Source organism: Nesoenas mayeri (genome assembly GCF_963082525.1).
Source record: "Nesoenas mayeri genome assembly, chromosome: 28".
NCBI lineage: Eukaryota > Metazoa > Chordata > Aves > Columbiformes > Columbidae > Nesoenas > Nesoenas mayeri.
Genome location: NC_137558.1, coordinates 882,205 through 898,833, shown reverse-complemented (window position 1 = coordinate 898,833; position 16,629 = coordinate 882,205). Strand labels below are relative to the sequence as shown.

General features: G+C 66.2%; 1 protein-coding gene across 1 annotated transcript; it reads left to right on the top strand.

Moving 5' to 3' along the window:
* Nucleotides 1-2,939: 2,939 nt before the first annotated feature.
* On the top strand, nt 2,940-16,330 carry MAP3K12 (mitogen-activated protein kinase kinase kinase 12; the record flags this gene model as incomplete). Its single annotated transcript, XM_080360692.1, is given in 21 exon segments — nt 2,940-3,282; nt 4,545-4,728; nt 5,934-6,125; nt 7,836-7,969; nt 7,972-7,993; nt 8,890-9,048; nt 9,774-9,882; nt 10,502-10,537; nt 10,540-10,613; nt 11,266-11,314; nt 11,316-11,372; nt 11,374-11,384; nt 12,122-12,236; nt 12,238-12,260; nt 12,785-13,091; nt 13,093-13,167; nt 13,169-13,195; nt 13,197-13,226; nt 13,483-13,553; nt 14,453-14,738; nt 16,238-16,330. Coding segments are annotated over 21 exon segments (2,397 nt in total).
* Nucleotides 16,331-16,629: the final 299 nt, after the last annotated feature.

Genomic DNA, 16,629 nt, shown 5'->3' with positions numbered 1-16,629 from the left:
GCCGTTGGAGGTCCCGGTGCCGTTGGGGTGCCGGTCCCGCTGTGGTTCCGGTCCCGGTGCGTCCCCGGTGCGGCGGGGCCGGGGCGGGGCCAGGGCGGGGCCGAGCGCCGGGCGGGGCCGTTCCGCTCCGCTCCGCTCGCCCTGACCGCGGCACCGGGCCCCGGTACCGGCCCCGCCCGCGCCCCCCCCGGCAGCACCGGCATCACCCCCGGCAGCACCGGCACCACCGGACCCCCCCAGGTACCGGGGCCGCGGGGGGGAGGTGGGGGGGGTAGGACCAGGGATGCGGCCGGGATGGAGCCGGGGGGCGATGGAGCGGAGGGGGATGCGCTCCCCGCCCCCACTCCCGGACGCCTGGGTCCCCCCGCCAGGCCTGGGCGGGGGGGTCAGCGCACCCTCCCCCATCATGAGCTCCTGGGGGGGTCGGGGGGCGCTGAGAGGGGGTGATGGGGGGAGGAGGGCCAAGAGCGGCCTTGCACACGCGTGTGCCCCCCCGCAATGTGGGAGATGCTCTTGCACACGCGTGGGCAGCTCCGTGCGCACGAGTGACCCCCCCCACCGCTCCCTTACCCCCCCCCCCCCCCCCCCGCGTGGGCGTGCACCCCCCCCTTTACACGCGCGTGTGTCCCCCAACATGTGTGCACACATACACCGCGCCCCCCCCACCCCGGGGCACGTGCACACGCGTGTGCCCCCCCCCCCCCCACCCCCCCCCACCCGGCTGTACCCCCACACGCCCCTCCTCCGCCCCTCCCCGTGTCGCGACATGTCGTGTTGGCGTGGACGGCCCGGGGGGGGAGGGGGGCGCTCTCTCGACCTCCCCCCCCCATCTCCGGCTCCTCTCTGTCGCGACACGGGGCTGTCGCATGTCGCGATAGAGACACACACAACACACATACCCCTCCCCCCCGGCCGCTTGTGCCTCAGTTTCCTCGGGGGGGGGGGTGGGGGAAGCTCATCCCTTACCGGGGTGACGTCACCGAGTGACGTGATGTCACCACGGGGGGGACACGACACCTGGAGGGGCGGGTCGTGTCATTCCTCCCCCCCCCTCCACCCGGACGCCTGGGTCCCTCGGGGTGACACTAAGCCCCGCCCACGCCCCCCCCCCCCAGCGGTGACTCAACCCCCCCCCCCACTTAATTTTAGTGATGACCTCATCGCCGGCTCCGCTGTTGCCATGGCAACAACCCCCCCACTCCCCCCCCCCCCCAATTTTCAGGGGACCTGGATCGGGCCTCATCCCCTCCCCACCCAGGGACCCCCCCCCCCCCGGACTCTTGGGTCCCGCCCCCACCCCGGCCCTGCCTCAGTTTCCCCCCCCCCCCCCCAGCGCATTTGCACGCTGCCGTATGCTCACACACGCTTGTGCACACCCTTGCACACTCGTGTGTGCTCCTGCATGCTTGTGCACACCTTTGCACGCTCATGTGGGTGCAAGAGGTGCGTGTGTGTGCAAGGGGGTGCGTAGACGTGCCGGGGGGGGCACACACAGGTGCAAGGGGTGCACACGCATGTAAAGGGGTGCCCATGGGTGCAGGTGCATGTAAGGGGGTGCACACACAGCTGGGGTTGCACACGTGCGTGCAAGGGGGTTGCTCACACATGTAAAAAGGTGCCTGTGCACGTAAGGGGGTGCCCGTGTGTGTAAGGGGGGGGGTGCACACGTGGAGTTGCACCCATGGGTGCAAGGGGTGCACGTGTGAGTAAGGGGGTGCACACATAGAGGTGCACCCATGGGTGCAGGTGCATGTATGGGGTGCACACGTGAGTGCAAGGGGGTGCACATGTGAGTAAGGGGGGTGCAAGGAGAGGCAGGTGCATGCACAGGGACGCACCCCTGGGTGCAAGGGGGGTGCCCATGGGTGCAAGGGGGTGCATGTGTGAGTAAGGGGGTGCACACATGGAGGAGCGCCCATGGGTGCAGGTGCATGTATGGGGTGCACATATGGGTGCAAGGGGGTGCAGGTGCATGCACAGGGATGCACCCCTGGGTGCAAGGGGGGTGCACATGTGAGCAAGAGGGTGCACCCATGGGTGCAGGTGCATGCACAGGGATGCACCCATGGGTGCAAGGGGGTGCACATGTGAGCAAGGGGGTGCACCCATGGGTGCAGGTGCATGCACAGGGATGCACCCATGGGTGCAAGGAGGTGCACATGAGGGTGCAGGTGCATGCACAGGGATGCACCCATGGGTGCAAGGGGGTGCACATGAGGGTGCAGGTGCATGCACAGGGATGCACCCATGGGTGCAAGGGGGTGCACATGAGGGTGCAGGTGCATGCACAGGGATGCACCCGTGGGTGCAAGGGGGTGCACACGTGAGTAAGGGGGTGCACCCATGGGTGCAGGTGCATGCCCAGGGACGCACCCCTGGGTGCAAGGGGGCGCACACGGGTGCAAGTGGGTGCACATGTGAGCAAGGGGGTGCACCCATGGGTGCAGGTGCATCCCAGGGACGCACCCCTGGGTGCAAGGGGGGTGCACATGAGGGTGCAGATGCATGCCCAGGGACGCACCCCTGGGTGCAAGGGGGAGCCCATGGGTGCAGGTGCATGCACAGGGACGCACCCCTGGGTGCAAGGGGGCGCCCATGGGTGCAGGTGCATGCCCAGGGACGCACCCCTGGGTGCAAGGGGGCGCCCATGGGTGCAGGTGCATGCCCAGGGACGCACCCCTGGGTGCAAGGGGGGCGCCCATGGGTGCAGGTGCATGCCCAGGGACGCACCCCTGGGTGCAAGGGGGCGCCCATGGGTGCAGGTGCATGCCCAGAGACGCACCCCTGGGTGCAAGGGGGCGCCCATGGGTGCAGGTGCATGCACAGGGACGCACCCCTGGGTGCAAGGGGGCGCCCATGGGTGCAGGCGGGTCCCCCCCGCACTGACGCCCCCTCCTGCAGACCCAGGGCGCGCGGGGGGCTCGGGGAGGGGCCCCGCCATGGCCTGTCTGCACGAGACGCGCACGCCGTCGCCGTCGCTGGCGCTGGGCTCGGACGGGACCCCCGAGCAGGATCTGACCCCCACGCAGTGCGTGCTGCGCGAGGCGCTGCCCGCCGGCCCCGCCCCCGCCCCCGCCGCGCCCCCCGAGGCCTGGCCGCGCCGCGGGCCGCCCCGCCAGCCCGAGCTGGGCCCCGAGGCGCCGGGGCCGCCGGCCGCAGGGCCCGCGCCGCTGCGCTGCCAGCCCGGGGGGGGCTTCCTGGAGGGGCTGTTCGGCTGCCTCAGGCCCGTCTGGACCATGATCGGCAAGGCCTACGCGGCCGAGCACAAGCACCCCCAGGAGGGTGAGGGGGGCCGCGGGGTGCCAGAGGGCGGGGTGGGGTGAAGGAGGGGGCTGTGGGGTGAAGGGCTGTGCTATGGGGTGAAGGGGCGGGCTGTGGGGTGAAGGGGCGGGCTGTGGGGTGAAGGACGGGGCTGTGGGGTGAAGAGGGTGCTGTGGGGAGAAGGAGGGTGGTATGGGGCAAGGGAGGTGCTATGGGGTGAAGAGGGCGCTGTGGGGCAAAGGAGGGCTCTATGGGGTAAGGGAGGGTGATATGGGGTGAGGGAGCGGGCTGTGGGGTGAAAGGCTGTGCTATGGGGTAAGGGAGGTGCTATGGAGTGAAGGAGGGGGCTGTGGGGTGAAGGAGTGGGCTGTGGGGTGAAGGAGGGGGCTGTGGGGTGAAAGGCTGTGCTATGGGGTGAAGGAGTGGGCTGTGGGGTGAAGGACTGTGCTGTGGGGTGAAGGACTGTGCTATGGGGTAAAGGAGGTGCTGTGGGGTGAAGGACTGTGCTGTGGGGTGAAGGAGCGGGCTGTGGGGTAAGGGAGGTGCTATGGGGTGAAGGGCTGTGCTATGGGGTGAAGGAGCGGGCTGTGGGGTGAAGGAGCGGGCTGTGGGGTGAAGGGCTGTGCTATGGGGTAAGGGAGGGGGCTGTGGGGTGAAAGGCTGTGCTATGGGGTGAAGGAGCGGGCTGTGGGGCAAGGGAGGTGCTATGGGGTGAAGAGGGTGCTATGGGGAGAAGGAGGGTGGTATGAGGTAAGGGGGTGCTATGGGGTGAAGAGGGTGCTGTGGGGCAAAGGAGGGTGCTGTGGGGTAAGGGAGGGTGTTATGGGGCAAGGGAGAGCGCTATGGGGCAAGGGAGGCTGCTATGGGGTGAAGGAGGGTGCTATAGGGCAAGGGGGGTGCTGTGGGGCAAAGGAGGGTGCTATGGGGTGAAGAGGGTGCTGTGGGGCTAAGGAGGGTGCTATGGGGCGAGGGAGGGTGGTATGGGGTGAAGGGGTATGGGGTCCCATGGGCGCGGGTGCCCCAAGGGTGCCGGTGTGGGGTCCCACGGGCGCGGGTGCTGGTGTGGGGGTCCCATGGGTGTGGGGTCCCACGGGCACGGGTGCTGGTGTGGGGGTCCCATGGGTGTGGATGCTGGTGTGGGGTCCCACGGGCACGGGTGCTGGTGTGGGGGTCCCATGGTGTGGGTGCTGGTGTGGGGGTCCCATGGGTGTGGGGTCCCACAGGCGCGGGTGCTGGTGTGGGGTCCCATGGGTGTGGGGTCCCACGGTCACGGGTGCCCGCAGACCCCTGGGAGGTGCCGTTCGAGGAGATCCTGGACCTGCAGTGGGTGGGCAGCGGGGCGCAGGGCGCCGTGTTCCTGGGGCGCTTCCACGGCGAGGAGGTGGCTGTGAAGAAGGTGCGCGACCTCAAGGAGACCGACATCAAGCACCTGCGCAAGCTCAAGCACCCCAACATCATCACCTTCAAGTGAGCGATGGGGCCGGGGGGCGTGGGGGCCGTGGGGACGCGGGACGTGGACATGGGGACACCATGGAACAAGTCAAGTGCCCCAAAACAGTTGGGTGCCCCAATAGAGTTGGGTGCACTGACAAAGTTGGGTGCCCCAATGAGGTTGGGTGCCCTTGTACAGTTGGGTGCCCCAATATGGCTGAGTGTCCTGGAGAAGTTGGGTGCCCCAATAGAGTTGGGTGGCCCAATAATAAGGTTGGGTGCCCCAATAAGGTTGGGTGCCCTGGAGAAGTCAAGTGCCCCAAAATAGTTGGGTGCCCCAATAGAGTTGGGTGCCCTGACAAAGTTGGGTGCCCCAATGAGGTAGGGTGCCCTGGTGAAGTTGGGTGGCCCAAAATAGTTGGGTGGCCCAATAAGGTTGGGTGCCCTTGTACAGTTGGGTGTCCCAATATGGCTGAGTGTCCTGGAGAAGTTGGGTGCCCCAATAGAGTTGGGTGCCCCAATAATAAGGTTGGGTGCCCCAATAAGGTTGGGTGCCCTGGAGAAGTCAAGTGCCCCAAAATAGTTGGGTGCCCCAATAGAGTTGGGTGCCCTGACAAAGTTGGGTGCCCCAATGAGGTAGGGTGCCCTGGTGAAGTTGGGTGGCCCAAAATAGTTGGGTGGCCCAATAAGGTTGGGTGCCCTTGTACAGTTGGGTGTCCCAATATGGCTGAGTGTCCTGGAGAAGTTGGGTGCCCCAATAGAGTTGGGTGGCCCAATAATAAGGTTGGGTGCCCCAATAAGGTTGGGTGCCCTGGAGAAGTCAAGTGCCCCAAAATAGTTGGGTGCCCCAATAGAGTTGGGTGCCCAACAAAGTTAAGTGCCCCAGTAGAGTTGGGTGCCCCAATAAGGTTGGGTGCCCTAATACTGTTGGGTCCCCCAATATGGTTGGGTGCCCTGGTGAAGCTGGATGCCCCAAAATGGTTGGGTGTCCCAATAAGGTTGGGTCCCCCAACAAATTTGGGTGCCCCAATAAGGTTGGGTGCCCTAATACACTTGGGTATCCCAATACGGTTGAGTGTCCTGGAAAAGTCGGGTGCCCCAGTACAGTTGGGTGGCCCAATACAGTTGGGTGGCCCAGTACAGTTGGGTGCCCCAGAGACGTTTGGTGCCCCAGCACCTTTGGGTGCCAGTGGGTGTCCCCTGACCGGGCGGCGGGCGCTGAGGTGGCGCTGTGCCCGCAGGGGTGTGTGCACCCAGGCCCCCTGTTACTGCATCATCATGGAGTTCTGCGCCCAGGGCCAGCTGTACGAGGTGCTGCGCGCCGGGCGCAAGGTCACCCCGTCCCTGCTGGTCGACTGGTCCATGGGCATCGCCGGCGGCATGAACTACCTGCACCTGCACAAGATCATCCACCGCGACCTCAAGTCGCCCAAGTGAGCGGGGACGGGGGCTCGGGAGCACCCATGGGTGCAGCGGTGGGGCTGTGCGTGTGGTGGGTGCGTGGTGGTGGCAGCGCCGTGGCCGTGGTGGTGCCTTGTCCCCTTGGGGGCTGCATGTTGGACATGGTTGAGTGCCCGTGGCGGTGACATGTTCGTGATGGTGACATGGCCATGGTGGTGACATGGCCACGGTGGTGACATGTGTATGGTGGTGGCATGGCCATGGTGGTGACATGTTCATGGTGGTGACATGTGCATGGTGGTGACATGGCCATGGCGTTGACATGGCCATGGCGTTGACATGTGCATGGCGGTGACATGTGCATGGCGGTGACATGTGCATGGCGGTGACATGTACATGGTGGTGACATGTGCATGATGGTGAAATGTGCATGGTGGTGACATGTGCATGGTGGTGACATGTGCATGATGATGACATGGCCATGGCGGTGACATGTTCATGGTGGTGACATGTGCATGATGGTGACATGGCCATGGTGGTGACATGTGCATGGTGGTGACATGTGCATGATGGTGACATGTGCATGATGGTGACATGGCCATGGCGGTGACATGTTCGTGGTGGTGATATGTGCATGGTGGTGACATGTGCATGATGATGACATGGCCATGGCGGTGACATGTTCATGGTGGTGACATGTGTATGGTGGTGACATGGCCATGACGGTGACATGTTTGTGATGGTGACATGTCCATGGTGGTGACATGTCCATGGTGGTGACATGTGCATGGCGTTGACATGTGCATGGCGGTGACATGTGCGTGGCGGTGACATGTGCATGGCGGTGACATGTTCATGGCGGTGACATGTTCATGGTGGTGACGTGTTCATGGTGGTGACGTGTGCATGGCGGTGACATGTGCATGATGGTGACATGGCCATGGTAGTGACATGTGCATGGCAGTGACATGTTCGTGATGGTGACATGTTCGTGATGGTGACATGTTCATGGTGGTGACATGTACATGGTGGTGACATGGCCATGGTGGTGACATGTGCATGATGCTGATATGTGCGTAGTGGTGACATGTACATGATGGTGACATGGCCATGGTGGTGACATGTCCATGGTGGTGACATGTGCATGATGCTGACATGTGCGTGGTGGTGACATGTACATGATGGTGACATGGCCATGGTGGTGACATGTACATGGTGGTGACATGTGTATGATGGTGACATGTTCGTGGTGGTGACATGTGCATGGTGGTGACATGGCCATGGTGGTGACATGTGCACGGTGGTGACATGTTCATGGTGGTGACGTGTACATGGTGGTGGGTGACATGTGCACGATGGTGACATGGCCATGGTGGTGACATGTGCATGGTGGTGACGTGCATGGTGGTGACATACGCATGGTGGTGACATGGCCATGGCGGTGACATGGTCATGGTGGTGACATGTGCATGGTGGTGACATGTGCATGGTGGTGACATGTCCATAGTGGTGCCATGTCCATCATGACGTTGTGCCCATGGTGGTGGCATGTCCATGACGCTGTCCCCACAGTGGTGGCACGTCCATGACATTGTGCCCACGGTGGTGGCACATCCATCATGTTGTGCCCATGGTGGTGGCATGTCCGTGACGCTGTCCCCACGGTGGTGGCATGCCCGTGACCCGATGACGTGGCGTGGTGCTGGCGTGGCGCTGGCGTGGCGCTGAGCCGTGCCCCCCAGCATGCTCATCACCTACGACGACGTGGTGAAGATCTCGGACTTCGGCACCTCCAAGGAGCTCATTGACAAGAGCACCAAGATGTCCTTTGCCGGCACGGTGGCCTGGATGGCACCCGAGGTCATCCGCAACGAGCCGTCTCCGAGAAGGTGGACATCTGGTGAGGGCACCTTGGGGACATCGGGGACACCGGGGGCTTTGGGAGGCAATGGGGACACTGGGTGGCACAGGGGACATTGGAGACAATAGGAACAGGGGGGACACTGTGGGTGACCAGAGGTGGGGACATTGGGGATACTGGAGACATTGGAGACAATAGGAACAGGGGAATACTGAGGGGACACTGTGGGTGACCAGAGGTGGGGACACTGGGGATACTGGGGACACTGGGGACAATAGGAACAGGGGGACACTGTGGGTGACCAGAGGTGGGGACATTGGGGATACTGGGACAGCGGAGACAATAGGAACAGGGGGACACTGAGGGGACACTGTGGGTGACCAGAGGTGCGGACATTTGGGATACTGGGGACAATAGGAACAGGGGGACTCTGGGGGTGACCAGAGGTAGGGACATTGGGGGATACTGGGACATGTGGAGACAATAGGAACAGGGGGGACACTGAGGGGACACTGTGGGTGACCAGAAGTGCGGACATTTGGGATACTGGGGACAATAGGAACAGGGGGACTCTGGGGGTGACCAGAGGTAGGGACATTGGGGATACTGGGACAGTGGAGACAATAGGAACAGGGGGACACTGAGGGGACACTGTGGGTGACCAGAAGTGCGGACATTTGGGATACTGGGGACACTGGGGACAATAGGAACAGGGGGACTCTGGGGGTGACCAGAGGTGGGGACATTGGGGATACTGGGAGGGACACTGGGGGACAGGAGTGGGGACATCAAGGAGCTGAGGAGAGAGCAGGGGACATCGGGGACACCAGCACGGGCAGGGAAGGTGACACCAGGGCAGGGCAAGGGGGACCAGGGGAAGCCCCTGGGGGGCGCCCAGCGGTGGGTGACGGGGCCGCGGGTGCCACCGTCCCCAGGTCCTTCGGGGTGGTGCTGTGGGAGCTGCTGACGGGCGAGATCCCCTACAAGGACGTGGACTCCTCGGCCATCATCTGGGGGGTGGGCAGCAACAGCCTCCACCTGCCCGTCCCCTCCGGCTGCCCCGACGGCTTCAAGGTGCTGCTGCGGCAGTGCTGGTGAGTGCCACCCGTTGGGGACACCCTGGGGGACACCCTGGGGACTCCCTGCCCTGGGGACACCGCGCCATGGGCGCCCATCTCGTGCTGGAACCAGCCCATGGGGGACCCCTCCACTGGAACAGCCGCTGTGAGGGACCAGCCTTGGCACCCCAATGTGGGCGGTTGTCCCTTGTCACCGGGATCCCCCCGCCAGCACCCTGGGGTGGCCCCACCCATGGGATGCTGCCCCGTGTTCTGTGCTGCCCCTGTGCACCCCAAAAGCCTCAGCACCCCCCAGCACTCAGCTGTGCCCCCCCACACCCAGCCGTGTCCCCCAAGCTGTGTCCCCCCCACCACCAGCCATGTCCCCCCCCTGCACCCAGATGTGTCCCCCCAAGCACCCAGCCATGTCCCCCCAGCACCCAGCCATGTCCCCCCTGCACCCAGCTGTTGTCCCCCCCCATCACCCAGCCATATCCCCCCCGCAACCCAGCTGCTGTCCCCCCCCTGCACCCAGATGTGCCCCCCCCGCACCCAGCCATGTTCCCCCCACACCCAGCACCCAGCCGTGTCCCCCCATGCACCCAGCCGTGTCCCCCCCCGCACCCAGCCGTGCCCCCCCCCCGCACCCAGCCGTTGTCCCCCCTCGCACCCAGCCGTGTCCCCCCCCGCACCCAGTCGTGTCCCCCCCCCGCACCCAGCTGTGCCCCCCCCGCCTGCACCCAGCGCCGTGTCCCCCCCAGGAACAGCAAACCCCGGAACCGCCCGTCCTTCCGCCAGATCCTGCTGCACCTCGACATCGCCTCGGCCGACGTGCTCTCCACCCCCCAGGAGACCTACTTCAAATCCCAGGTACCCCCGGAACCGGCCCCCCCCAGAACCCAGAACCCCCCAGAACCCGGCCCCCCCAGAACCCCAGAACCCCCAGAACCCGGAACTTCCAGAACTCGGCACCCCCAGGACCCCCAGAACCCGACACCCCCAGAACCCCCAGAACCCCAGAACCCCCAGAACCTGGCACCCCCAGAATGCGGCGCCCCCAGAACCCGGAACCCCCCAGAACCAGGAACCTCCAGAACCCGGCACCCCCAGAACCCAGAACCCCCAGAACACAGAACCCCCAGAACTCGACACCCCCCAGAACCTGGGTACCCAGCACCCCCAGAACCCTGAGCCCCCTGAGATACCAAACAGCTGGGACTCCCAGTACCTGCAGTAACTGGTGCCCAGTGTGCCCAGTGCCCAGTGTGCCCAGTGCCCAGAGTAGCTGGTACCCAGTGTGCGCGGTAGCCATGGCCAGTGCCCATGGTGCCCAGTGCCCGCGGTAGCCGTGCCCGGTGCCCATGGTGCCCGCGGTAGGCGTGCTCGGTGCCCATGGTGCCCGCGGTAGCCATGCCCGGTGCCCATGGTGCCCGCTGTAGCCGTGGCCGGTGCCCGTGGTGCCCGCGGTAGCCGTGGGCCGGTGCCGCAGGCGGAGTGGCGGGAGGAGGTGAAGCTGCACTTTGAGGAAGATCAAGTCAGAGGGGGACGTGTCTGCACCGGCTGGAGGAGGAGCTGATCAACCGCCGGCGCGAGGAGCTGCGGTGGGGACACGGGACGCGGGACACGGGACACGGGGGACACGGGGGACACGGCGGGACCGTGGGCAGGGGGGTGTCGGGGGTGCTGGGGGTGGAGGGCTGGCTGTTGGGTGATTGTCCTTGCATGTGCTGGGTGCATTGGGGCGCTGTGGGGTGCATTGGGTTGCCATGGGGTGCATGTGGGTGTGCCATAGGGTTCCACTTGGGGTGCATTGGGGGTGCCGTGGACTGCATTGGGTTGCTGTGGGATGCATTGGGATGCACTAGGGTGCCGTGGACTGCATTGGGTTGCCATGGGGTGCATTGGGGTGCACTGGGGTGCCGTGGAGTGCATTGGGGTGCATAGGGTGCACTGGGGTGCATTGGGGTGCCGTGGGATGCATTGGGGTGCACTGGGGTGCTGTGGAGTGCATTGGGGTGCACTGGGGTGCATTGGGGTGCCGTGGGGTGCATTGAGGTGCACTGGGGTGCATTGGGTTGCCATGTGGTGCATTGGGGTGCCGTGGGGTGCATCGGGGTGCCGTGGGGTGCATTGGGGGTGCAGGTGGATGCATTGAGGTGCACTGGGGTGCCATGGAGTGCATTGGGGTGCACTGAGGTGCATTGGGGTGCCATGGAGTGCCTGTGCCGACGCCAGCCGTGTCCCCCGCGCCAGGCACGCGCTGGACATCCGAGAGCACTACGAGCGCAAGCTGGAGCGCGCACAACAACCTCTACATGGAGCTCAGCGCCCTCATGCTGCAGCTGGAGCTCAAAGAGAAGAGAGCTGCTCAGGTGAGACGGCACTGCCGGCACCCACCGGCACCCACCCAGCACCCAGCACCACCCCTAGAACTGTCCCCATGGCCACCCCTTTGACATGGCCAACGTTACAGCACCCCATGGCCAACTCATGGCCATGGCCAACCCAATATCCATCCCTTGGCCATGGTCAACCCTACAGCACCCCATGACCAACCCTACAGCCACCCCATGGTCAACCCTACAGCACCCCATGACCAACCCTACAGCCACCCCATGGTCAACCCTACAGCACCCCATGACCAACCCTACAGCCACCCCATGGTCAACCCTACAGCCCACCCCATAGTCAACTCTACAGCACCCCATGACCAACCCTACAGCCACCCCATGGTCAACGCTACAGCACCCCATGACCAACCCTACAGCCACCCCACGGCCAACTCATGGCCATGGCCAACCCTACAGCACCCCATGACCAACCCTACAGCACCCTCATGGCCAACTCATGACCATGGCCAAACCTATAGCACCCCATGGCCACTCTATGGCCATGGCCAACCCTAGAGCACCCCATGGCCAACTCATGACCATGGCCAAAACCTATAGCATCCCATGGCCACCCCATGGCCACGGTCAACCCTCAATGTACCCCATGACCATCCCTACACCCACCCCACGGCTCCCCAAGCCCATGGCCACCCCTTAACCCCACGTGTCCCCCCCCACGTCCCCGGGCGGGTGCCCACGCGTGGTGGCCCCCGTGGCAGGCGGGAGCAGGCGCTGGAGAAGCGCTACCCTGGGCTCTTCAAGCCGCGGGCGCCGCGGGGGCTCCTGCACGGCAACGCCGTCGAGACCCTCATCAAGAAACGCAACGTCCCCCAGAAAACTCTCGCCCCACGGCAAGCGGTGCGCCCCGGACGCCTGGGTCCCTCGGGAGAGTGCGGGGGTCCCCGGGTCCTTTGGGGTGGGGGGGGGTTTGGGGCTGGGGGCTTGGTGGGGGACATGGACATGGGGGTCCCTCAGGGTTGCGGGGATGTGGGGACATGGACATGTGGGTCTTTGGGGGGTGGGAGCCCGGACGCCTGGGTCCTTTGGGGAGGGGGGCCTGGGGGTTCAATTCCGGGGGGTCTTTTAGGGTGGGGGGACCTGAGGGTTTCTGGGGACCTGGTGGGGTCCTTTGTGGGGGAGGCTGGGAGCCCGGACACCTGGGTCCTTTGGGGTCGGGGTTGGGGGGGGGTGGGTGGTTTGGGCCCTTTTTGTGGGGGCTCTGGGGATTCACCTTGGTGGGGCGCAGATACTGGTGTCCCTTAGGATGGGGGTTTGGAAGGGGGGGTGTCTGGATTTGGGGGTTCTGGACATGGGGGATTCCCCCTGGCTGGGGGTGGGGAGGGGAACCATCTGCAGCCCCCCCGTGTGTGTCCCCCCCCCAGCCCCGACATCCTGAAGCCCGAGGTGCTGCTGCCCAAGCTGGATGCGGCCATGGCGCAGGTGGCGCTGCCGGGGTGTCCCAAGGGCCCCCCCTCGCCCGGGCGCAGCCGCCGCGCCAAGGGCCGGCACCGCAAAGCGGGACCGCGGGGGGGCTGCGCCGAACAGGGCCCCGAGGCCGGACCCCCCCGGGGACCCCCCCCGACCTCCCCCGGCCCCGACATCCTCGGGGGCACCTTGGAGGCTGCGGGGGCCCCTCCGGCCGCGGTGCCCGATGCGGGGGCCGGGGGGGCCACGGGCACGCAGGAGTCGCCCCCCCCCGCAGCCCCCCACCCCCGGAGAGCCCGAGCGGGACAGCGGGGGCGGCCGGGGGGGCAGAGGGGGGGCCGGGCCAGCACCTGACCCCCGCGGCGCTGCCTGTACCGGGCGGCCGTCACCCGCGGCCAGGTGAGCGCCCCGGACGCCTGAGTCCCTTTTTTGGGGGGGTGGGGGACACGACACACGACCCCCAGGTCCATCCCAGCACAGCGCGGGGCGGGGGGGGTGGATCCCGTCTCCTAAGTAGGGGGGTTCAGGACCTTTGGGGGGTCAGGATTGGGGTCTCTCCTGGGGTAGGGGGGGGGGGGGATGGGGGGGTCAGGACGCCTGGTCCCTCCTGAGGGGCAGCTGAGGACCCCAATGTGTGTCCCCCCCCGTTTTGCAGAAGCGGGGGGTGTCGTCCGAGGAGGAGGAGGGGGAGGTGGACAGCGAGGTGGAGCTGCCGCTGCGGCAGAGGTGGGTGCTGAGCCCCACCAAGGGTGCTGGGTCCGGCCGGGGGGGTCCAGGGGCGCTGGGACACCCAGGGTGGGTGTAAGGGGGTCCGTGGGTGCTCAGACAACTGGGATGGTGCGGGGGGTTCCATGGGTGCTTGGAAGCCCAGGATGGGTCCAGGGGTGCTCAGCCACCCAGGATGGGTGCGGGGGTCCATGGGTGCTCAGGATGGGTGCAGAGGGTCGGTGGGTACCGGGGATGGGTGCGGGGGGGGTCCGTGGGTGCTCAGGATGGGTGCTCAGGATAGGTGCGGGGTTCGGTGGGCGCCAAGATGGGTCCATGGGTACTCGGACATTTGGGATGGATGCAGGGGGGTCTGTGGGTGCTCAGGATGGGTGCAGGGGTCAGTGGGTACCAGGGATGGGTGCGGGGGGTCCATGGATGCTCAGGATGGGTGCAGGGGTCGGTTGGTGCTAGGATGGGTCCATGGGTGCTCAGGATGGTACGGGGGGTCGGTTGGTGCTAGGATGGGTCCATGGGTGCTCAGGATGGGTGCAGGGGGTCAGTGGGTACCAGGGATGGGTGCAGGGGTCCATGGGTGCTCAGGATGGGTGTGGGGGGTCGGTGGGCACTAGGATGGTTCCATGGATGCTCAGCCATCTGGGATGGATGCAGGGGGGTCCATGGGTGCAGGGGGTCGGTGGGCGCTAGGGTGGGTCCATGGGTGCTCAGCCATCTGGAATGGATGCAGGGGGGTCCATGGGTGCAGGGGGTCGGTGGGCGCTAGGGTGGGTCCATGGGTGCTCAGCCATCTGGGATGGATGCAGGGGGGGTCCATGGGTGCTCAGCCACCCAGGCTGGGCGCAGGGGCGGGGTTTAGGTGCCCGGACGCCTGGGTCCTCAGTGCCCCCCCCCCTCCCCAGGTGGCCCCCGGGGATGAGCAAGCGCCAGTCGCTGTCGACCTTCAGCTCGGAGAACTTCTCGGACGGGGACGGGGACGAGGGCCACACGAGCGAACCGTCGCACAGCGCCACCCCCTCGCACAGCGCCACCCCCTCGCACAGCGCCACCCCCGACGTGGGCAGCACCAACACGGACGAGCGGCCCGACGACCGCTCCGAGGACCTGCTGTCCCAGGGCTCCGAGATCCCGCTGGACGCGGCGCCCCCCGACGGGGCGGCCCGGCAGGCCGGGGGGGGCAGCCCCAAGGTCAGCGACGCACCCGGGGGGGGCGGGTGATCCCGGGGTGGGGGGTCCCCATAGTGCCCCAGGGGTGGGGACCCCCTGAGCCAGCCCGGGAGGGAGTTAAGGTCCCGGGGGTCCCTTGGGGCTTGGTGACACCGTGGGAGGGGGTGATACCAGGGCTGGGGGGTCCCAAGGGTCCCCCAGGGGTGGGGACTGTGGTATTGGGGGGTCCCCATAGTGCCCCAGGGTTGGGGACCCCCTGAGCCAGCCCGGGAGGGAGTTAAGGTCCCGGGGTCCCCAGGGTCCCTTGGGGCTTGGTGACACCTTGGGAGGGGGTGATACCACGGCTGGGGGGTCCCAAGTGTCCCCAGGGGTGTCTGGACTGGGTGGGGACCCCCTGAGCCAGCCCGGGAGGGAGTTAAGGTCCCAGGGTCCCTTGGGGTTTGGTGACACCATGGGAGGGGGTGATAGCAGGGCTGGGGAGTCCCAAGGGTCCCCCAGGGGTGTAGACTCTAGGTTTGGGGGGGGTCCCCAGGACCCTCAGCCCCAAGGTGATGCCCCCACCCTGGGTGGGTGATGGGGATGGGTGTGATCCCAGGGATGGGGGTGGTCCCCCATAGTCCCCCAGGGGTGGGGACCCCCCGAGGCAGCCCAAGAGGGAGATAGGGACCCCGGGGTTTGGTGACACCTTGGGAGGGGGGTGATACCAGGGCTGGGGGGTCCCAAGGACCCCCCAGGGCTGGGGACTGTGGGATTGGGGGTCCTCATAGTCCCCCAAGGGTGGGGAACCCCCTGAGCCAGCCCGGGAGGGAGTTAAGGTCCCCGGGTCCCCAGCGTCCTTCAGGGTTTGGTGACACCTTGGGAGGGGGTGATACCAGGGCTGGGGGGTCCCCAAGGGTCCCCCAGGGCTGGGGACTGTGGGATTGGGGGGTCCCCAGGGGTGGGGGGTGCACAGGACCCTCAGCCCCAAGGTGATGCCCCCACCCTTGGGGGGGTGACAGGGATGGGTGTGATCCCAGGGTGGGGGGGGTCCCCTGGGGATGGAACCTGTGGGGTAGAGACCCCCTGACCCCCCCAGGGTGGGTTCAGGTCCCCAGGGGTGGGTGGGTCCCCCAGGATTGGGAACCATGGGAGGGGGCTCAGGATAAAGCAGGTGCCCCCAGGACCCCCCAGAGGGGGGGGGGGGAAATCCCCATGAGCTTCTCCTACAGGATTGCAGTGTCCAAAGCCCCCCAAGAGTAAGGGGGGGGTCCCATGATTCCCCCGAGGATGAGACCCCAAGTTCATGTACAATGGAATCCCATAAACCCCCCCCCCCACCCCCCCCCCAAAACATAGCAGCTTGGGGGAGGTGGATCCTATTGGGGATCCCTCACAAATCAGGGTCCATGGAGTTGGGGACCCCCAGGAGCAGTTTGGGGGGGGGTCCAGCTGGGTGGGGGGGGGGGTCCAGCTGGACGGGGGGGCTGGACGGGGGGGCTTTGGGGGTGTCTGGCCCCCCCAGATGTGTGTGTCCCCCGCAGGTGTCGGAGGACTCAGACTGTGACAGCGCGGAGCTGGATCACTCAGGCAGCGGGGAGGGGCCCCCCCGGCCCACAGCCCCCCCCGACCTGTGACCTGCGTGCGTCCCCCCCACCCCCCCAAAACCCACACACACCCCCCCACACACACCACCCCCCCCCCCCACTTGTACAGCCCCAAATATTTATATAAATATCTATGGATCTCTACAGACCCGCCGCCGTCTCTGTGCATGGGGGGGGGGGGGATTGGGGAGGGGGGGGGGCACAGGGGGCAAGCTGTGCCACCCCCTTGTGTTTATGTAGGTCCTACTGTAACAGCCCCCACCCCAAAAGTGAAGAAACTCACCCCCAAAAAATGGGAAAAGTTGGGGGGGGGGGGGGGGGGGGAGTGC